The sequence below is a fragment of the Centruroides vittatus genome, unplaced genomic scaffold (genome assembly GCF_030686945.1).
Source record: "Centruroides vittatus isolate TY-2023 unplaced genomic scaffold, ASM3068694v2 contig_357, whole genome shotgun sequence".
Lineage (NCBI taxonomy): Eukaryota > Metazoa > Arthropoda > Arachnida > Scorpiones > Buthidae > Centruroides > Centruroides vittatus.
The window spans coordinates 1867085-1891852 of record NW_027122180.1 but is presented as its reverse complement, the minus strand read 5'-3'; the positions used below and the strand labels follow the sequence as shown (position 1 = coordinate 1891852).

At 28.7% G+C, this 24768-nt stretch overlaps 2 protein-coding genes across 2 annotated transcripts in view; one reads left to right on the top strand and one right to left on the bottom strand.

Annotated features, from left to right (window-relative positions):
- The window catches only part of LOC136974833 (rab-like protein 3), a 30101-nt gene extending 23746 nt beyond the window's left edge, over positions 1 to 6355 (bottom strand). The window contains exons 1-2 of the mRNA XM_067269790.1: positions 6284 to 6355; positions 3572 to 3663 (exon numbers count right to left, since the gene is read on the bottom strand). Of these exons, the coding sequence (XP_067125891.1) occupies positions 3572 to 3663; positions 6284 to 6329 (138 nt within the window). The 5' untranslated portion in view covers positions 6330 to 6355. The remainder of the gene's footprint in view (positions 1 to 3571; positions 3664 to 6283) is intronic.
- A 3720-nt stretch (positions 6356 to 10075) lies between these two features.
- TfIIEalpha (transcription factor IIEalpha) lies at positions 10076 to 23395 on the top strand. The gene is made up of 5 exons (XM_067269849.1): positions 10076 to 10463; positions 12681 to 13036; positions 13577 to 13808; positions 18996 to 19209; positions 23131 to 23395. The coding sequence occupies exons 1-5, from the start codon at positions 10179 to 10181 to the stop codon at positions 23304 to 23306; spliced, it is 1263 nt and encodes a 420-aa protein (XP_067125950.1). The 5' UTR covers positions 10076 to 10178; the 3' UTR covers positions 23307 to 23395.
- Positions 23396 to 24768: the final 1373 nt, after the last annotated feature.

Sequence of the window (24768 nt, the reverse complement as noted above, 5' to 3'; positions counted from 1 at the left end):
TTTTAGTTAAAGAATTACAATATATCAAAAAAAAAAAAAAAGTATAAAGAATTGAGCATTGCAGTTTCTGAAAATATGAACAAAGTAGAGACAGAAGACAAATAATTATGTTGAAGATATAGTATTTTCCTATTCTTTAGAGTTATTTTAGAAAATTTAATCTTTCCATGATGTTTTTATCAACAGTCACTTCAACTTTTTTATTTTCACAGCATATTACATTATACATACAAGTATCCATTTTGCTTTGCATGTGTAGCAGACAAAAAACTGCTATAGCTACCCTTGCAGGAAAAGTTCAGAAATAATTTGCTACATTATAGCACTTCATTTAGAAATGTTTTACTGTGTAGCAATCAAATAGTGCTGCATAAATAAACACAGCCTAGGTTACCTAGAAAATCTAAAATTTCAAAAAAAAATATTTTTTATGCACTATAGCAGTGGTTCTCAATCTTTTTGAAGTTGGGGAATGCTAAACTTTAAATTTCTTTTCCACAGAACACTTACAATACATCAGCTTTAAAGCAGGGGTGGCAAACCTTTTTGAAATCAAGCACCTTTGGTCTAGTAGATGATGACATTGGCATTTGCTGATTACATTCCCATACAAAAATTATTTTACATTGTATTGATTTTTCTTTTGCAACAAATTTTTAATTGTATGTTTGATTTTTTCGTAGAACACTTGAAGTGGCTTCACAGAGCACCTGTGTTCCATGGACCATGGATTGAGAACCATTGTACTACAGTATATCAAAGTTTAACTTTCCAATGTCTTATAACATATAAGCATCTGAGCAATTCATTTATTTATGTGTCATCTGCCTATTTTTAAATATGTATTATTAGTTTGCTATACAAATTTTATATCTTAACATTTTTTGTCCTACTGTCAATTATCCTTATTTATTCAAATATTTTATTATTATTTATTCAATATCCAGTATATAAAAATTGATATTTTGTTTATATATAAAAATTTTACAAATTACAATATAGATATGAATATTATTGGTAAGCAACACAAAACACTAAGATTAGAATGGAACACTGTAGTATTGATATAAGAACAATAACAAAACCATTATGGTTTTCTTTTAACTTCATTTCTTTTTCTTTAAAGAAAATGAACATTTTTAAAAATACATCAATTATGTATTTATCTTCAGTTTTATAATTTAGACATATTTTTCCAATATGTTAAAATTTATATCCTAGATATATTTTTAACTACAGATTAATATCTCATTACTGAAATGTTAACCTGTAAGTAACTATGATAAAAATGATTAAGTTTTCAATTGATTTTAACCTTCTACTACTACTTATCTCTAAATAACTGCTCATTTTTAAAATAGTTATCCAGAATAAAAATCTTTAAATTATAAAGATTTATAAACATATTTAATTTAGAAATTATAATAATAATAATTTAAATATTATGATAATATGAAACAAGAATTATTAATCTATTACATAAATATGTGATGGAAGTGAACAAAACACATGTTCCTTACCTTTTTAATCTATACTAATATATAAAGAGGTAACTAAGTTTGGTTGTAACAGGTAATCTCCGAAACTACTCATCCGATTTCAAAAATTCTTTCACCAATATTTATAATGGACCTTCAGGGTGGACATAGGCTATATATTATTCCATTAAACATTCATATAAATTAAAAGATATCATCTAGGATTAAGGCTTTTATGTCCAACAGATGGCGCTAACTCCGACAACCTAAGTTTGCTTTACTGCGAGGCATTATGCTTTTCTGTGAGAATGGACTAAAGCGGATCATCTTCTATCTATCTATATCAATAAAAATGTAATGTTTGTTTGTTCCTACCGATTCCTTTGAAATTTTGACACAACGTTGCATTCGAATAAACACGTGTTTTTACATAATATACATGTTGAAATTCCCCACCCACCGGGGGAGATGGACGGGATTAAGGCTTACCGTAAAGAACTCTGTTTCTATTATACTATTTTAGATGCGGTTTTTTGCGTTTTAATAGGGTACGTCAACAGAATATACATTAAAAAGGTATTTTTCGATATTCCCCTGCAGGGAGTGGGACAGGAATAAGACTTACCATGAAGAACTTGGCTTCTATTTATACTATTTTAGATGAGTTTTTTTGTGTTTTTGATTGCGTCTTAATAGGGTTCGTCAAGAGAATGTACACTAAGAAGGGATTTTTTAAAATTCCCTCCACGGGGGAAGTTTTATATATTTATAATAGATACATTTTAAGCCACGACAACACGTGGCAGGGTCTGCTAGTTAGAATATAAACAGTTATAATGCTAGCACACATAGCACAGAATATGCACCTATATCTACACAAGCACATATTCAGTTTATTTTTACTTTTCCTGCTGTTATATATAACAGAGGAATGTATTGAGCAATTGATCAAAAAATGACATTCCAAGATATTTTCATTTTTGGACTCAGGAAAACTTGAAATGTTGAGAAATGCAAAAAAATTTGGGGGTTTTTTTCTTTATGTATAGATGTTAGTGTGTGCATGTGGGACACAATTTTTTCACTCACTTTAATGCTGAATAACTCCTGCTTCATTTGTTGAAAATTTCTGAAATTTTGCAGGAAGGTTTGTATATTAAGGGAATTGATACTATTAAATTTTGGTGGTTAAAGGTTGAGGAAGTGGAGAGATAAAAGGAGGCCATGTGTCATATCTCAGGGGATCAGACTTAATGAAGATTTTACTTATTAAAATGTTTTATAAAACTCATCTCTACTCTTAACATTGAGCTTTTTGCTATTTTATAATAATTAATAATATAAAAAGTTTTTTCATAAAATATCATAACAGATGGTGTCACTACAATTTTAAATGTTTTAGCCGAGAAAGTTACATCACTTGTTTTTGGATTTTTTTTTAATACAGTCACTGTTTGTTGAGGTATTTATTATAGCAGTAGAGCAAGGAATTAAAATCTTAATGTTAGAAAAATACATTTTGCAGATATAATTGATGTTTTCTTTTTATAGAATATCTTTACAGATTGGAAATGCATGCTTCAATAATGCTTCTTCAATTTGGAGAACTGAAATTTAATAATGTCAAATCAAGACTATAGGGAAAATAAGAAAAAAATTTAAATCATGAACAGTATGGAGCCAGGAATTATGCAACAGCAGCATTCTTCCTCAGACATCTACCTGTTTGCAAAACAAGAAAGATCTTTACAACCTACATTTTTAATCTGATGAAAATGTTGAAGAAAAAGTCCAACATTTGTCATGCAGGACATATCTTTTTATAAACAAGGCTTTGATCCAATGATCTATTGCTATGATGAAATTATGATTTGACAGTGGTTCTACAGACAAGTTTATTACATCAGAAAATAGACTGAATATGAACTTACATCTGTTCCACATTTCTGCATTGTAACTTTCTTAAATTCAAAATAAAAATGCGGAACTTTAACTTTTTGACTTTCTTCATTCAGAAAAACGTTATTAACACTACACTCAATATTAAGAATAATTTAAATTTAGTAATTTTTAGCTGTAACACTATCACTTACTTTCACTTCAATTGTACATCCAACTGTCCAATAAGGGGTTTTAATTGGAACTTGATGTGAAATGAGATTTACTAAAGATGATTTTCCTACACCTGTAGAAAACAAAAATAATTTACTATGTTCTTTTTTAATTTAAAATTTTTGTTTGAGATATTTAATACTTTAGAATTTAATTTGCTAATTAATAAAACAAAGAATATGACCATCTAAGATGAACCAATAAAACTACATATAAAAATTATATCAGGATGATTCAAAAGTTCCAAACAATGATAACACTTTTGTGAAAAAGATGTGCTGTGAATGCAAATGGTATTTGATGATGAGCAGCTGGTATTTGCATCATCATCAAAGTACATACTATCATTTTATAGAATTGTTGAGTTCATTCGTTTGGCAAATATTGTTTTCCATAAGAAAGAATGATTGATGAAAAACTCATCATTTGAGGCATCTTGCATCATTACTGTAAACAAGGTTTCAGTGCAAGAGTGGTAATAGAGAAAATTTGCAAAATTGAAGATCCAGCAAGGCTGATAAGCAAGATAACTGCAGCTGAATAGTTCCAACACTCTCGCTATGGGAACACTGGACTCATAGACAAGCTTCAGTCAGAACAACTATCAACCATTGATGATAAAGCAATGCTCCAAGCTGTTCAACAAGAGCCAGGCAACAACACTCGCCAACTGCCTGCCAAACTAAGTGCTTTTCAAACAACTATTGTTGACATTTGAAACACCTTGGTTTTCTTAGCAGAAGATTTCAAGAAGTACCCCATGAACTAACACAAAGAGCAGAAGACACAAAAGGGGATACACGTTTATAATCAAATGATGCAAAATCCAAAAGACAGCAGGTTCTGGAACAGCATCATAGTAAAAGAAGTAAAATGGATCTTTTTTCAGAAATCCTAACAGAAGAAACCGGTGGCTCTGACCAAGTGAAGCTTTAGAACAAGTGGTTCAACAAGGACAGCTTGAATGAAAAGTCATGCTGTGTATTTGGTGGAATTTCGATGGTCCAACATATCGAGAATTGATTCCTAATGGTTGGGCAATAGACAGCAAACTCTATGCTGAACAACTGGAATGGGTATTTGAAGTCCTATTCACTCGCTATTCAGCATTGCTTAATTGAAGCATACACTGCTACAGCATGATAATGCTCCAGCACACTGTTCCAGAATGGTCCAAGAAAAATTAAAGGAGCTGGAGGGGATTGAAGTTTTGCCTCACCCAACATACACCCCTGACTTCACTTCATCAGATTTTCACCTCTTCCAGATATTGGCACATTTTCTGAAAGGGTGTTCCTTCAATACAGTGCATGATGTCAAAAATGGGGTTTGAGAGTTTTTGGCATCAAAAACAGCCAAGCAGTATCGCCGAGGAATATATTAACTTGCAGGAAGATGGGTCAAGACCATTGCTAGCAATGGCCTTTATTTTGAGGAATAACCATGTCTTTGTTTTATTATCAATAAAATTTTATATTATGTGTCTGTGTCTGGGAACTTTTAAATCAACCTGATAGTTTGATTTATTAAATAAGTTGTTATTATATAGTGAATTATAATGAATACATAAATATATAGTCTTTCAAAATTATATATTTTAATTTATTCATATTTTTGTTAATTGTAACATAACGAAGAACATATTAATTCACACTAAGAATCACATATTATAAGAAATTCACAAACTGATGACAGGCTGTGATGAACAATCTGACATATGGCTGAAAACATGATTTATTAAACTGTTGTTTTGCCAAATTTAAGTAAGGTTGCATAGTTTTGTATTTAAGGATTGAATTAATTTAGATGTATATAGAAGCCAAAAACTGTTTTATTTTAACTAAATTTTTCCAATTTTCAGTCCAGCATTCTGTTTTAATTAAGGAGACAATTACAGTCAAACAATCATATTTTCGATTTGCTTTATTTATGTCTTTTTTAAATATTGTTTAAAAGGGACTGTCTGTTAATTACTGTACAGTTTAAGGAAAAAGGATGGCAAAAAGTACATCACTGCAGCCAATGGGGATGGATGGGTTGAAGCATTGTTTATATGGATTTTTTTCAGCAGTTTAGAAATTTGTTCTTATTAGCTTATTTACTAGTCATGTGAATAAACTATCAGTTAGAATATATCTGCAGAACTTTGTAGTCACTTCTAACAACAGAACATCAATGAACTATTGTACATGTAATTAAAGTGAAGGGGATTTGATAAAAGTAACTTACATCATTGTACAGGGTGGGAGGGTGTCAAAAATGGCTTATGAACTATACACTTAATTAATGAATGGCCTTTATTGCATCTTTTGTTCCTAATTTTGAAAGATCAGTATGTATGTATGTATATATGTATATCTATGTATGTATTTATGTGTATATATTTGTATATCTATACATCAATAGAAGTATATAATGTAATGTTCATATTCTACGAGAATTATTTAAAATATTTTGTTGATTACGAAATCCTAGAAACTATTGTAATATTAATTTCATTTATTTTTGTTTTTGACAAATTAAATAAAACCAATTCGACGATAAGCCAATGTTTAAACAAACTGATATAAAATATAAGAGAAAACTTCGATATTCTTATATGATAAACTTTTTCAAAAATAAAATAAAACAGTTTATATTCACTTAACATCATAAAATTAATATTTGAGTAATATATAAAAATTCAAAGTTACCCGAATCCCCAACAACTAAAATCTTTACTTTCTCGATCGCTGCCATCGTGGATTATGTTGACACGCGTAATCACAAATCACGTCTGTTTACAAGTAAATGTCTTTATTTTTATTTTTATTTAATAATTTTTACTATTTTAAAATATTAATTTTAATATAATAAATTAGACATTAAAAATATTTTTCAGTGATTTTGCATTAAATTTAAATTTTCAGATTAAAAAAAATTATTTACATAATTCTGATTTTATAACATACCAGCGTTTCTCAACCTGGGGTCGCGACCCTCAAGGGGGTCGCGAAACAATAATGAAATCATTTTATGAAAAAAAAATTATTTATCATAAACTTATAAACGTTTTACTTACAATTAGTATACATGTAAAGAAAAGGAATTAATGTGATGGTTGCATTTGTTTACATTTATAATTGCAGTCAAAATTCAATTAGTAATAGTAAGGCTTACTGTTATTATTTCTTTGGGTGGGGGTCGCGAAATATTAATTTTATTTATATTTACTATTTGGGGGTCGCGGAGCTAAGAAGGTTGAGAATCGCTGCAATATACTAATATTAGACATTCGCTTTTCGCCGAGCAAACATTTTTTTAAAACTCTTTCCGCAATGTGGACACTAAGAGGGCCTCTTTTAGAAAGTCCATTATGGATTCGGCCAGGCCCGCAATGGGGCGGCTAGGTGGGGAGAGACGGGGCCCGACATATCCGGACGGACCATCCCCCGAAAAATTCCTCAGGATTTTTCGACCCGTTAGGATTCTATCCCGGGTCCCCCAGAGCGGTAGGCTGCTACCTGGACCACTCGGCAATCCGGCCGTCTGCAAGAAATTTATTTTAAAAACAAGGGGGGAAGGCATTTCGTGAATACGTTATAAAACTTAGTATAAAATATAATTAATTTAAAATTTTTTAAAAAATAAAAATAATTTATTGATTAATTAATTATAACTAATGAGTTATATTTATTCATTTATTTTTTAAATCGGAAAATAAAATTATTAGCAAGAACTTTAATTCGATGGCAACACCGTAAAGATAATAGTGTCGTTGTCGTACCTTATGTAATAAGGTGAGAGTTTTGTTGTTATTAATGTACGATTTATCGTTAATCTAAACTTGTTTGACTGTAAATTACGTATTTTAAAATCATAAATGACAAGGTGACAATTTAAAAAAAGAATATCACTTTTTATTTAGAAATGAGAAAAGTAACAACAAAATATTTGATTGTGATCATTTGCATTTTCGGTCATTGACTTTATTTTGATTATTTTTATATGTTTAATTTATATATTCTGTGTTTTTATTTAAAGTTACGGTAATGGTAATTATTTTTAAGCGAACCACCAACGCTTCTACAACGTTACATCACAAATATAATTTGTCATGTTTTTGTATATTCTTCGCGGTTAATGTAACCCTTGGTGCCAAGATGGCGGCTCGACATTGATTCCAGCAAGGAAACAGCGGGACGCACGTTCTAACCTAACCTAAACCTATTCTAATAATTTGGTTGCTAATAATTATGGTAATTTATTAGAATAGGTTAGGTTAGGTTAGGTTAGAATGTGCGTCCCCACTGTTTTCCTTCTTCTATTTGCTGGAATCAGAGATGAGCCAACATCTTGGAACCATAGGTAACATTAACCCAAAAAGGATTAAAAATTCTTATAAGATTTAAATGTATTGCCAACATGACTATACCAAATATAAACATGCTTATTAAATATGTATGGATAATACTACAGAAGTAGTATAGCATTACTTTCTTTTAATTTCTTAAAAGAACATATATGATACAATTTTGCAATTATATGTTAAATATTTTCTTCGGTACTTTGTTCATTATAAAACAATTCAGCTATAATACATTTCATTTATATGTTTTTGCACTTTGTGTCGTATTTTTTTGGTACTTTATGGCACTTTTTTCTCACTTATGCATTATTTGTTTTGAAATGGAAACATTTAAAATGATTATTAAAAAAAATAATTATATATTTACTTCAGTTTAGTCCACACTAACAGCAAATTGCCAATAAATGCAAAAAACAGAGTGAATAGCAACATGATTCTGTTTTTAACAAATTTTCCCATTTAGCAAATCTCTCTAAATGTTAAAAATTTTTTCTTTCTGTGTTGTAGTGTGAACCAATTTTGCTAAATGAATAAAACTAATTTTTCAGTTTCTCATTTGTATTTGCGATTCACTGTCAATGTAAGATTTTGAATGACTCTTCATTCTTTCCTGTAAATAGTATTTTGGGAGAAGGAGACTCCTGATTTTACATGCTCTGTCAGGATTTGGCCTGATGGCCAAGCAATTGTGGTACCCTACCACTCTGGGAACCTGGGATTGAAACCAGTTAGATCAAGAAACCCCAGGAATTTTTTGGTAGTTCATTCAGATATGTTGGGTCCTGTATCTCTCATCACCTGGTTACTGCTTGTGGGCTGGTCAAACCCTAAAAATAAACTGTTTAGTGCCTACAGGATGTGAAGAGTTTTTAAAAAAGTTCATAAAAAAAAACAAGAAAGAAAACTTGATTAATTTTTTTTTAAGTACAGTAAATCTTGATTTAACAGATTAATTGGGAAAATGGAGGTGTCTGCTATTGCTATAAGTCTGGCACCATACACATTCTCCAAAACCCAAGAAATTCAAAACTTCTTTTTAGCAAAAAAATCATGGCTTTCGTTTTTGAGGATAGAAAAGGCATTCTTCTGATTTAATGCCTCTCGGCACCATAATTAATGCTGTTACATATTACCAAATCTTGCAATGCCTTTGGCAGGCCATTCAAAACAAACAGATGAAGATATTGACAACTGGTGTCTGCCTGCTTCTTGGCAACGCTCGGGCTCACAGTGATTGTCACCAAAATGCTTCTCAAATAACTCAAGTGGAAAGTTTTTGATTATCTGCCATACAGCTCAGACCTTGCTCCCAGCAACTTCCACTTGTTTCTTTATCTGAAGAAATGTCTTGCAGTACAACACTTCTTTGATAATGAGATCAAAAATGAAGTTGAAATGTGATAGAATTTGGCAAGCAGTAGAATTCTACAACTCTGGGATACAGAAACTAGTTACCAGACTTAATATGTGTTTGGACAATGGTTGCAGTTATGTAGAAAAATATTGCATGTACCAGTAAATAAGTAGTAGTGGCTGTTTGGTCAAATAAAAATGTTTTGAATGAATAGTAGCTGTTGCATTTTTACTTTTCAAACATGCCTCACATATACCGTATGTATAACTATGAAACTATAGTATATACTGTATATTAAGAAAATAATGAATTTTAAATTTATAATTTAAGAAAATGAAATTCATTCAAAAATTTAAACTTTATATCAGGGGTGGGCAAGCAAGAGTTCAGTGGGAGCCGAAATGTAGGTTTTGCAAAATGCATGGGAACTGCAGTTCTGTACTGTCATGGTGGATAGTATGGTAAGGTGCACAATTTTATTATATAATATAAAACAAATATTGAATTTTTTTAATAAACATGTTTTCACAGAATTATAAAAATAAAATTGTAAAAACAATAATAAAAAACAGAAATTAACACTTTCAGCAAGAGCCGCATGTAATTCAAAAGGAGCCACATTTGCCCATGTCTGCTTTATATCTTTTATATTTGTGATATAAACAAAATAGTGATAAATAGAATTAATCATATTTGAATGTAACTTAATTTTTAAGCAGCTTCTAACTTAAATGTCAACATTGTTCACTTTCCAAAAACTATGAAATGGATTCAAGTATAGTCTATATTAGTGTTTATTAAATTTTTATAATATATAAGTGTCATTGTTTTGGTAATATAATATAAATAGTATATTCTTTCTTTGTTCAAACAGAAAATAAATAAGATGGATGAAATAGTTAGAGAAGTGCCGTCCACATTGAAACGTCTTGTAAGAATGGTAATGCGTGGATTCTATAATATTGAACAGGTTATTTTAATGGACATGCTTATAAGAAATCCATGTATGAAAGAAGATGATCTTGTAGACTTGTTGAAATTTGAAAGAAAACAATTAAGAGCAGTAATTGCTCAATTAAAAAATGATAGATTTGTTAAAGTTCGTTTAAGAATGGAGACTGGGCCAGATGGAAAAACTTCTCGTCAGAATTATTATTACATTAATTATAAGGTAAATCTATTAAATATTTTTTTAATAGTAATAATAATTAATAGCTTAATGTAAGATTTTTCTCTATATGTATAGAAATCAAAAGGTATTTAACATTTATAAGTTTTATTTTCAAGATCAAGTTAAATTAACTATTATCAACTAAATAAAGGTGAAAAAAGCCATGTGATTGTTATTAACACCATTTTGTGTTCAACACTTCTTAAATTAACTAACTATTTAGAGGCAATTTAGTTTAAATATTGTTGTAAAGTTATTTCTAAAATAAGCCAAGAAAAAAGAAATTATTATAATTAAACTTAGTATGTCAGTTAAGCAGTATAGCTGAAAACATCTATTATTAGTGCATAATGTACCAAGTGATGTTCTCACTAATTGTTGTTTTGGACTGTGAATGTAAGATGTATTTATGTTTTAGATAAGTAAAAAGAGGGAAAATGTGTCTTAGAATCAATGGAATGGGATATATCAGCAATTCCAATTTGTATTCTGTAGAACCCTAAGGTTCTGCTGATAAAGTTTGAGATTCTGCAATAAAATTAATTTTTGAGCTTTAATTTATATTTTACAATATGCATGAAAAACTTATTTAAATAAAATTTAAAAATTTATCAATCTTTATTAGTAAAAGAGGACCTGTGCATAGACACTGTATGGCTCACATTAAATCCATAAATAAAAATAATATCCATTGAGTGGGAAAATAGGGGTAGGAAAATTTAATCATGTAGTTGATTCTTTCCTGTATATTCAACTCTACATTTGAAAACTAAAGACTTCATTTCTGTTTAAGAAAGTATTACCCAGGGAGAAGTAATATATGAATACTTGATTGGCTAATCCAAATGATTAGCCAATCAAGTATTCATATATCAATCAAGTATCAGTAACCGGCTTGTGAAAGACGAGAGACCAGAGACAGTGACCAGAATACGGCTCCAGACCAAGCTTGTACACAAGGTCTTCAACCAGCAAAATATTAAAATTGTAGAAGCTGTTGAGATCAACAGGGCGAGCAGGAGTGTAACCTGCATCAACACGGATGTCATTCGTGTATCAAATGCATGGAAATACTATCTAGACTCATAATATACGTCATACATGATACGTCACAGCCGTTTTCGATCTTTTAAAAATTTGTAAGGCAGCTATGTTCTATTTATAGAATGTTGTTTTCTGTTTTGTATTTCCTGAAGAGGGCCGATAAAATTAGTGGCTGAAAACATTTTAACTTTGAAATTATACTTTTATTTGCTGGAAAGTTTGAATTTAGGTGTTATTTTCGACTCTATATGTACAGTTCCAGTTTTTGGTAAAGTTGTATTTATTATACATTGTTGTTTTTACTTTTTAATAAACAACAGTTTTTTCTGAAAATTCCTTTTAAAAGTGGGATATATCTTAAATTTCAAATAATGTGGCATCATTTACTTGAAAGTTTATCTTGAAATTATTGATGCCGTCAGTGTTAAATTTATACAGTTGCCATAGTAATTTAAGAGTTAACCTATTTATTTTTGATTAAACTTTTTGGAAACTTCCTCTCATTATCATATTGAACACAACAACTTTGAATGCAGAAATTTCAATTAGCCTTAAATTCTATAGCAATTGTTTAAATTTATTATTTTCGTGCCATAATGTTATTGAAAAATTGTAAGAATATTAAGATTGGTATATTTGTTGATTTATAAAACACTGACAAGGAAAAGAGAGACTAATTTTAGAATGATAAATTTAAGAAAAAATTTTTTAAAAGAAATCAATTTTGTTAATACAATTGACATTAAAATTGAAGTTTAAAAAATACAAATGCTAATGAAGAAGGATATAGTATTATTACTATTATTAATTTAGTATTATTCAACTTCAGGTTCATAATTGATTGTAAATGACATGATCATCATTAGCCTACATCATCGTAATAACCATTCTCTTCATCAACATTGTAACTTTCATGCAATAAATGATTTTCAGTGTCATCCATTGCATTATTTATACCATGTTTTTTTTAAAGGACTTGCCATTTTTTCAGTTTTGCATATATGCTATATAACATAAGACCAAAAGGTGCATCTTAAAAGCTGATAAATGTGGTTTATTAATTACATTAAATTTTATAAAAAATAAAATAAACATTCCTAAAAATTAAAGTATTATTAACTTCTAAAAATTTGATTTAATATTTTAAAAATAAGATTTAACTTTATCTTTCAGGTATTTGTAAATGTAGTAAAATATAAACTTGATCATATGCGTCGAAAAATAGAAACAGAAGAAAGAGATTCCACCAGTCGTGCTTCATTTAAATGTACATCATGTGAAAAAACTTTTACTGATTTAGAAGCTGATCAGCTTATTGATTTTGAAACTGGTGAATTTCGATGTAGTTATTGTAATGCATTAGTTGATGAAGATCAAACAGCCTTACCTAAACAAGATTCTAGACTCCTGTTAGCAAGATTCAATGATCAAATAGAACCACTTTATGATCTTTTAAGGAAAGTAGAGGATATTAAATTAGCACCAGAACTGCTAGAACCTGAACCTACAGATGTCAGTGACATAAAAAGGTACAAAAGTCTTAATATAAAAATAATTTAACATATTAAACAAATTCTTTAAAAATTATACATGCATACAGTTTAAGTATTTATAATTTTTTACTATACTAAAACAATTTTGATTAAAAGTAATAAAAGTTTTTATATATAGTCGAACCTCTCTAGTCCAACATTCAATAATCCATTATCCTCTATTCTGACACAACTTCTCAGAACACTTTTAACACCCTTAGACTTAATGTATTTCTTTAACTCGATAATCTCATTTTCTTCTTCAAATTTCAAAAAACTTTCATAAAACAGTAGTATAATATTTTTAATATTATCTTGTCTTTAATCTTACAATCATCTAAGGATTTAAAAATAGTCTTATGAAAGGTCATAAAGAGGTGTGTTCATTTACAGTATGAACTCATTAAACTAATGAGCTTGTTTACTCTGTTGTCAAAACATTTTAATACTGAATTGTTCATGGATATGGATTATTTAATATAATGAATACAATTAAGGCATTTCTTAACTTATTTTTTTAAAATGTTTTTTTGATAGAGATGCTGGTAATCTTCCTAAAACAAAATCTTTGCATAAACCACAAGACCATGATAGCTGGAGTGGTGATGCTACTAGAAATTGTAATTATCATCTTAATGAAGATCAAGGAATAACTATCAATTTTGGTGATAGAGAAAGTACATCAGGTCAGATTGAACAGACTGTAGAACGTAAAGAAAGGCCAATTTGGATGTTTCAGAGTACTGTTATAGAAGAAAAGCCAAGTTCAGTAAGTATAAAATATTAAAATATATAATTGCATTATCATCAAACAATTTAGAATAAGTTCTTTAAAAGTGCATTTTTTAAACTTTAAACTAAGTCAATATTTTTTTACAGCTTTGCTATTTTACATTCTATTTGAAGATATTTAAGTTAAATAGCTCAACATAAATATATATATAATTTTAAAGTAAAAAATTAATAAAAAGTACATGGCCAGTGTTATTTACATTTAATAAATATATAAAAATATAAATACGACTATACAAAGATAAGACTTTGCTTCTGGCTTTCCTTCTTGCCGTTCACTCCATCAGCAGTCCTTAGACGATTCACAAACTCTTGGAGACGAGTTTTCTTTTGAGGCTACTGCCTCCATAGCAGAAATGTTTTTTACTTTAAAATGTGATATTATGAATGTGGCAATAACACTAGATGACGCTTTTACCTGATTTTACATTTCTTCTGTGGAGGCAGTAGCCTTAAAAGAAAGGTCTTCTCCGAGAGTTTGTGAATCATCTAAAGACTGCTGATGGAGTGAACGGCAAGAAGGAAAGACAGAAGCAAAGTTTTATCTTTGTATAGTCATATTTATATTTTTATATATTTATTAAATATATATAATTTGTTTTAATGAAGTTATAATATTAACTGTACATTATACAGAATATGGTAAAATGGTTAATTTTTAATTTCTTTGAAATAAAAAAAAAATGTAGTCTATTTATCCTAAGTTGAAACTTATTGTAAACAAAGTTTGTATCATTCCATTGTTAATTTTTATTGGTCAATCATAAGCAACACAGCATAAACACACACACACACACACACACACACTATCATTCATATCATGTGTTCAGCACTCATGATATGAATGGTATTTATTATGAGCTTTAAGAGCCTAATAAAACTAGAAATTTCAATGTTTAGTGTCAGCAGTTCAATTTAGTAAACAATAATCTTAAAACAAAATCTTCTACATCTGGCCAACTGGAAAGGAATTATCTTTCACTAGAATAATGCATGCAGGAAGTACCAGGTGTAACCTAGGTTAGAAAATAATGTTAATGTTTTAGATTAACCATGCTATTCACCCAACTTTGCATCATCCAACTTTCATTTATTCAGATTTTTACTCAATTATAGCAATTACAGTATACTCCTGGTTATCCGAGCTGATTATCTGTAATGGAGGCATGGATAATCCACAAGTTTGTTTCAATGAAATTTAATCAATTTTTTTTTAGTCATTAATTATACATAATAATTTATATATAATGAATAAAATATGTTTTGAGAATGATTGTTAATTAATTACTAAGTTTTAGATGTTATATCAGAGTTGAATAAAACTTGACATAAACAGAAAATTCAGAAAAATTTATTGAACTAGTTTCTCACAGTTAACTATCAATTTCTTGTATTATTAACTGAGGATGACAGGTTGCCAGCTAGACATCATCATAAAACATCATTAATTTTTGTGATATTAATGATTTATTGATAGGAAACGATTCAAAATATTTTTTTCAAACAATGTTACAACTTAATTAAAAAAACAACAGTACACACAAGTAAAACAGTATTGTTCAAGAATCAGCTGCACTTACTGTACTTTTTAGGTTATTTAATTTATGCCTTTGCATTCTGGAAGTAGTATTAATGCTCAATATACCATTTAAAATAGCAAGCATTAACATTTTTTAATTATTATGCCTTTGTGTCCTTTTTAACTCTATTTAAAATTTATTTTGTATACTAGTACTTTCTACATATTAACAGGACTTATTATACTGGAAATTATGGATACTGGGTGAACTAAATAAAGAACATTATTTTTGATCTGTAAGACTAAATATCTGCATCCAATATATAATCCAATATAAATATATAATATATAATCCAATATAAATATCCTGTTAATATATAGAAAGTACTAGTATACAAAATAAATTTTAAATAGAGTTAACTTTTTTTTTTTTTTAATGCTAATATTTGTATTCTGATGTAAATTTTTATCAAGATGTAAGTTTGCACAGATAATCAAGAATTTACTGTATTTAAATGGTAAAAAATTTTATAAATATATAAAATTTAATAATTATAAATATTATAATTATTAAATTTAATACTAGATGGCACCTAACGCCTCCCTCTAGTGCCAAATTTATTTGTAATTCATAATTAATATTTCCAAATTATATCCCAATTATTTATGGCAATTGTGGGTGTCTATTTTTTAAAAAATTTTTATGCATACTTTGAATTCTAAAAAAAATTTTATTAATTTACTAAACTTAGTTGTCATTTTACAAAATTTTTCAAATGAATTTTATTGGTATTCTGAAACTGACAATGATTGTGACAAATCTGATTTTAAGTAAATATACAGTTCAGTCAATAAGTGAAGTTGAAGTTATCACTTGAAAAATTAATTTTTAATTTTTAGTATAAGATAGTAGCAAAATCTCTTATCTTTATGCCAAATTTTTGTGTTAATTATCATATTTCCTTGATTTTAAGATATACTTTTTAGCCATATTGTTTACTTTAAGATGTCATATATTTACAGGACTAAAGTTCATAGTCATTATGACCACTCTGCATCAAGTATCAGTAATGGGCAGTTTTAGCTATACTGTTCAATGGTGTATCAGTTAAAATCAGCTTTACTAATAATGAGCACTTGACTGAACTCCTTTGTAACATTTAAAATGCATATTTTAAAATAATATTATGCAGGATTAAAACACACAGTTTTATTTTATATGCAGCATGGAAATGAGCTACTATATATTACTTAAGAAAATTTAATAAAATTGATTATTTTAAAATTTTCCTTCTCAAAAATTTTTTTCCAAACTCCTGATGTGTTTTAGAATCAAAGAAATATGGTAATTGAATTTCGATCTGAATGGTATAAAACATTATGTAAAATGGTATGTTTTGATTTTTTCACTATTAACTGTCGTTCTCTATAATAAATATTAACATATGAATAGAGTTGATAAAATGTATAAAATAATCATGTGTAAAAGTTATACAAAGTGAATCTCAACTTTCTTAGCAAGCAACAGTTCATTACAGGAAATTGTTTTGTTATGTATTGTAAATTTTTATCTGCATTTTTTAAGCAATCTTCTTTACTGTGGTATGTTGTTTGTCATATTCTATCATATAAATGTAATGTTTATGGTATGGCTTGCAAATTGTTCATGGTATTTAAATACAACCATATTAATTATTTAGTGATCAGGAAGCAATGTTTTAAACATTTTACATCCTAATATGATAGTTTATTAGTTACAGTATAAACAAACATTTTACTTTACTTTTTAGATACATTTTAAGATATTGGTTAGGATTAATGCTTTAGATATTTAAGTTGAATACTATTGAGAATTTAATCTCACATTATTGGACATTCAAAATTAGTTATACTGTTATTTAATTACTTATATTTATTATAAGTGTATATAATACCTATGTAAAGTGTAAAAAATATTTAAGAAGTTTTATCTATATATAAAACTTTTTCATAATTTTTCTCTTTTATAGAATTAAATATTCATTTATGTTTGTATAGGCAAGTGCTATTCAAACCAATGAAATCTTTTGATACTTTTAATTTATTAATGACCCATCCTCATGGCTCAAATAATTACTTTTATGTTTGATGTTAAATATATTTTTCCCTTGATACATTTTTTCTAATATCCTTAGGTTAGGCAATTGATCTGAATAGTGTATATAGTGTATGCCTGTACAAACATCCAAACAGAAAATAAAAGATATATTCTTTTAAAAAGAGATTTAATTTTTAAAGTAATTTTAGAAGAAAGTTTTCTCTCTTATTGAATATTTATTTATACATAATTATAATTGTGGGAATTGTAATAGTGGATTAATCTTTTGAAAAAATTCAAAGTTAAAATAAATTATTTTTTAAATTTAAGCTTTAAGATGTTTTGTCTTGTTAAAAAGAAGAGCTGCAGAATGTAGTCTACAAATAGCACATTTTATTTTATTTTTTCCATTTAAAATAATGGGAAATGTACTCATGGTATGTTCATGCAGATCTGACTTTTAGGAATGAATTATTGATGTTACACAAGGAAGGTCAGATGATATTTATTTGTTCTTATATAAATACAGAATGAAAAATATGACATTTAGCAGTGAAATTGGATTTTTACTTTTTAAACACTGAAAAAATTAATAATTTTTATTATTTTTAATTTGTGGTTTTTTATTAATCTATATATATAAAAACGAATGTATGTCTGTGTGTGTGTGTGTGTGTGTTTGTCCTTCATGCATTACCACACCATTTATCCGATTGCCATGAAACTTTGGGAAATTGTTTAATACATTCCCGCGAAGGTTTGTGGCATATGTGAAGATCCCCATTTCCCCCTTTCAAAAATATATTTATATATGGATTAAGGCTTTTATGTCCAATAGATGGCGCTAACTTCAGACGACCTAAGTTTGCTTTTCTGTGAGAATGGACCTAAGCAGATCATTTTCTACCTATCTATATAAATAAAATATGACGTTTGTTTGTTCCTACAGATTCCTTTGAAATTTTGACACAACGTCGCATTCGAATATGCACGTGTTTTTATATAATATACATGTCGAAATTCTCCCTACGGGGGAAGATGGACGGGATTAAGGCTTACCGTGAAGAACTCGGCTTCTATTTATACTATTTTACATGCGGTTTTTTGCGTTTTTAATTGCGTTTTAATAGGGGACGTCAACAGAATATACACTAAAAAGGGATTTTTCGATATTCCCCAGCGGGGAAAGGGACAGGATTAAGGCTTACTGTGAAGAACTCGGCTTCTATTTATACTATTTTACATGCGGTTTTTTGCGTTTTTAATTGCGTTTTAATAGGGGACGTCAACAGAATATACACTAAAAAGGGATTTTTTGAAATTCCCCCATGGGGGAAGTGTTACACATTTATAATAGATACATTTTGAGCCACAACAACGCGTGGCCGGGTCAGCTAGTACATATATAAACAATAGCTGATGATAAAGTTTTCATAATTGCATTATCCAGTAATAATTATATAATGTAATAAAAACTGAAAAAGATCTATAAATTATTTAATTTAATTAAAAATAATGTATATTTTAAATAGTTGTCAATAAATTAAAAGTTGGTTATTTCTTTATAGGTATTACAAGATAAACCAACGGTTGAAAATACTTCCCCATATATTACAAACGTGTCTTCACAAAGTCATGATATTATGGAAGCTCTTTTAGTACATGAGAAAAAAGGTGGTGCATCACAACCTATTATACCTGGACAAGGTAGTGGAGAAGAAAGTGATACAAGTGAATCAGAAGATGAATTTAAAGCTATCATGGAAACTACAAATAGAACAGGTTAAAATTTAACAGTTTTCTTAATTTTATATCAAATTTAATGAAAATATTATTACAAATAAACAAAGATTTTCAATTTAATGAAAAGTAAAGTATTGAAATAAATTAATTTTCAGTTGAAAGTTTAAAATTTGAATATATTAAAGAAGAAAAATATAGCTTAAATTAAGTTTAAAGATTAGAATTATAAGGTTTAAATCTTGACTTTATCTAATTAGATAAATAAAGTTCAAAAATGTAAACAAAACTTATTAATGATGAAAAATTTAATGTTTACAACATTGACTATAGTTAGTTTACAATTAGCAATTTTCCCTTAGGCCGCGACTCCACTAGCGTAAAAACGGCTGTAAAACTCCTCATCGTAAAAGCTTTTAATCACATGACCTATTTGCATTTACGCTCAGATTGCAGTAGAGGTCCGGCTAGCAAAGCTTTTTACGGCAACAGTACTATTACGGTTGTATATGTGATATATCGATATAAAGACAATGATTATATTCTACGAGTTTTTTCTGTACTATAATTACAAATGCAGTAAAAATAATATCTTTACTTTCATATATTAACTTTTATTATTGTATTATTAAGATAATGTACAGAACTTATAAGCTTAGCTTTTTTATTAAATACTCCTCTAAATGAAGGATTTTCCTTTGGCCATCCATATCTTGTGTTTTAGGCATTCATTATTATAATCAGGATACCTCTTCGTAGATATATGAATACTTTTGAATGTTTTCAGTAAATTTTTCTGGATCTATTCTAGTTCTTTTCCAAGTAGCCACGAGAGAACATACACAAAAGCTTGTTTTCCGCCATTTTTGCACTGTGTCACAATGACCTAGATTTCACTGACTTCTGATTGTTGGATGGTACCATTTTACGGCCATATTTGCTTTAAAAGTTGAACACTGCTCAACTCGCTTTTAAGTTGGTTTTATGACCTGCTCAAGCGTAAAATATCATGGTCACGTGATTAAAAGCTTTTACGGCCATTTTTACGCTAGTGGAGTCGCGGCCTTATAGTTGAATTAACTCTAAGGCATTGGGTGATACAATAGTAAATGTAGAAAAAAAATTACTCAGTTCTAACAAAGTTAATTATCATTTTTAAACAACACAAAACAAAAGAGTTTAACAACTTTTATTCAATGGAAAAAAAATACTTTGTAATGTCTGTTAATTCTACCTTACAATTGCAACTTTTCTCAAATCAATCACCTAGTTGCTTACACTCAGTGTCAACTGGGAATTATGCCTTGGCTTTCTTTTTTTCAACCTTTTAAGCATTGAATGTGACATTGCATTTCTAATGTCATTGCATATTCATCGACATAATCATTACTTAATAATTGTTTCTGTTCATATATAGTCAAGTCTACATAAGTCGAGACCCCAAGGAGAAGTGGAAATGTGTCAAATTATGATGACTAAAGCAAAGTTGAAAAAAACCACAAAACTACAATTAGGAAAATACAGTAGTGCAATGTCTTTGACCATCCATCACTGGCACTAAAGTTGGTTTCTACTCCAAGTACCCCTGCAATTTCCATCGCCTTTTGTTTCAGTATCGGTCCTGAAACTGGAAGATTCAATCAACAAAAATTTGCTTTAGCCAATGTACCAGAGCATCTTCGACATCTTTGTACAGCGACTTTCTCTGGCGTTTTTGAGACAGCCACGATGAAGACCCAAGGAAAAGTTTCTTAATTTCCTCTTTTTTCTTCAGGATTCCCACTATTGTTGTTCTTGGAAGGTTTTTTGTTTTGCAAATTCGACTTGCGAAGATTTCTTACATTCAAATTCAGACATGAGTTTGTATTTTTCCTTCAGCGTAAGCATCGTTAACTTTCGGACACTCATTTCTTACAGAAATGTGAAACATATGCTACAGATAATGCATGACGTGAGAAAATCGGAAATTATTTATCTGTTGTTATTTTATATACAAAAATACATAAAATGTTAAGGCATTTTTATTAATATGTATATATTAATAAATAAGTTGACTCTTCTGAAAAAATTGAGTTCACACTGCACAGTAAACTGTGGTATGAACTCATTTTTTCAGGAGGAAAGTTGACTTATCAGAAGTCTAAACGAGTGTGAGACAGCAAAAGTATGTCAATTTATCCAGTGGTGACGAGTTAAACGGTGTCGAGTAAATCGGAATTTTTTTAACATTAATGCCTACGTAAGTTGACCGGGACCACAGAAAACTGACTACTTAACAGATAGTGTCAAGTTATACCTATGACGACTTATGCAGACTTGACTGTATGTACTTATTTGCTAACAATTATTTTGCGATTGTCTTTTAGTGACAGTTGTTCCTATATAATATTTGACAAAATATTATTAAGTTGACTGAATTACCTGCAATATATTGATTTAATGGCCATTTTTAATTTACCGTATCATGGATGCCATTTTTCAACTGGGACCTGCTGATGTAAACAATGATGACAAAAGGCAAAAAGCTAACATTTTTTAAATGGAGATTAACTTGAATGGACAGTGTGAGTTTTTCACCCTTTTAACTAAACAAACTCCCCAAAATAAGAAAAAACTCAAATAGAGTACAAGCAATTATTTTCTGACATTGTCACAATGCCGGACTTCAATTTTTAATCATATTTTTAATTTATTTGATTTAAAATATATGTTCTCCATCTCAAATTAGTAGTGTTATGCCCCTGTACATCATACTTTCCTGTAAACAATAGAATCATGCCTAACTCCTTTCAGGGGAAGATTTTTGAATTGAAATAACATGACTTTTGGTTTGCATCAGAAGTTCTTATACAGTTAATCAGGGCCTCCTGCTTTTAAGCTTTTCATATCTGATCTGAATTTTCATCTATCTAATCCTATTCTCAAGATTAAGGAAGGGCAAACAGGTGAAAGACAATGGGAATTTATAGGTCTACAGTTTTTGAAATTGCTGCCCAATAACAGGCCCAGAAAATAAAATAACATTTGGGCTCAATTCCTTACAGAATAATAATACAAATATTCACAAATAGCAATGATAAATTATCAAATGTAAGAAATAGCAACTTTTATTTTTCTATTAGATATATTTTTATCCAAATTGAATCATCATATTAGCTAGAAACATTCAAAATAATTTTGTGAAAAATAGTAAAAAAAATAATTTAAAAATTATATATTACTATTACTATTGTTAAAGTAAATGTAGAGATGGGATGCTGTAATTCTATCTTTCTTTTCTCTATAATCTTTCACTAGTAAGTTTGAGAATTTTAGTCAGCACTTCTAACATCCAAAGGTTTTTTTATGAATGATACAATTTTTATTGTCACAAATGCATTTTGGAATGATGTAAAAATTTTTTGTTCTCTCTTCGGTGCTAATAAGTTTTTAAATATCCAAAAATTTTGAATTTAAGTACATCAAGATTAATGTCATTGAAAACTTTTGGATGTTAGAAGTGCTGATTTAAATTCTCATCCTTACTAATGAAGGAATAAGAGAAAAAGATAAAGTCAATTACTTTGACATATACACAAGTTTAAAGTATTTCTTAATTGTTATTTCTTTTCTGTCTGTTTTTTTAATTATTTTATCATAAATGCAACTAAATTGTACTTTTAATAGCTTAAGTTTTTATGTATTTAAAAATTAATTGTTAAAAAACTAAGTGATAATTATTTTGACTCTCTTATCTTTATATTTAACTCGCTTCCAAAATTAAAAATATGTAAATAGTTATATCAGTTTAATTTCAGATAAACAACCTTTATTCAGATCCAGCAGCTAAACTTTTACTAAACTAACATTTTTGAGTTTGATGGATTCAAATAGAAAAACAACATAATAATTATTTTATAAAAATATTCAGTGGCATTCCTTTATCTTTTGTTAATTTGAAATGTAATTATTTTTGAATTTTAGGAGAAGTTGAAGAAATGGAAAGTGAAGAAGAGGAAGAAGTTCCTACAGTTAAAATTGGAAAAGAAACTATTCCATTGGCTGAAATTACTGATAAACATATAGCAAGAATGACGCCAGAAGAAAAGGCTAGCTACATACAGTTGAGCAAAGAAGTATATGAATCTATGTTTGAATAAAAAATCAAAATATTAAATATATATAATTCAATCAAACTGATTTATGATAAATGATTTGATAATTATGTTATATATATATATATATATGATTGAGCAGTTTGATTTATAAGTAAAACTTTATAAAATAAGTAATATTCATATGTAGTAAAACTTTTTGATATTTAAGTGTGTCTTATATTCTGAATTACTATTTTTTTTTTTAATATTAATTTCTGTATATTGTAAAATAATTGATGAATTCTAAATGTCAAAAAGTTCAATTGTATTTATTTATATTTGCTGCAAAACGTTTTTCAGATTTGTATGTATATATATATATATCATACTGAGAACTCATTGTAATAAATTTCATCAATAAATCATTTAATATATTTGTCATTTATTTCAAAATATATAAAATGAAGTCAATGGAAAATGTAGAATTTATTTTGGTTTGCTAACATTGAGACATTAACATTTTTTAATTTTTAACTCCTTTTGCACTAAGAGGCTCTTTTGTTGCAGTCATCTTGGTCAAATCTACAATGGGAATGACTGGTTAAAAGTGCAGAATGGGGCACAACATATCCAGAATAAATCAATAACGAAAATTTCTAAGGTTGGGAAACGTAGACTGTATCCCCAGAATGGTGGGCTGATGTCTTTAATGATCCAGCCAGGATGTACTAATAATAATAAGCTATGGAAGCTTAATTTATGTAATTAAATAATCTTGTTCTTGCATGATAGATACTAAGGCATGACGATAACCTTTTCTGGATGCAATTTGCAAGTGAATTTCATAGACTTCTGGCCCACATGCATTTTTTCTTACGAAGTTGTAGACTAAACTGCCAAGTACTAACATGTTCCATAACTGCCAGTATAATATATTTCATACCTAATAAAATATATTTTACTAGTATGCAAATTAAAAATACTGTGTATAGTTTATTCTCATATTTTTACTGGTCAAGTTTAGTTTTTGAATGTCTGTCACCAATATCAGTTGAGAGTTGCATAACCACACCAGGGAGAAAACGAAAGTAAAATTACGTTGCTAAAGTCACGGGTTGCTCACGACTACTGCAATCATTACCATTTGGCTGATCATTTTTTAAATTAAAGGAAATAAGCAATATATCTCTGGATCTTCATTGAATGACTAAAATTTCCAATGCTGCTTATCAATTGATGCATCTCAATATTAGTCAAAGGATTTAATAATAATAACTAAAGCTTGAGAGACAATACTGTTAAGAGCTTTCTTTGCCAGCAATCTAATCCAATAAATGTTGAGTTGATCACATTATTCAGTTATTCAGATGTACTGATAGTTCACTAAGGATGGAATTCAGAAATATGCTTTACACTCATTTCTTAGTCGTGGATGCAACTCATTCGCACATTTGGTATTCATTGTGAGATTGGAATGAGTAACGTGAATGGGAAATTTCAGGGAATACATCATACTTTTTACTCC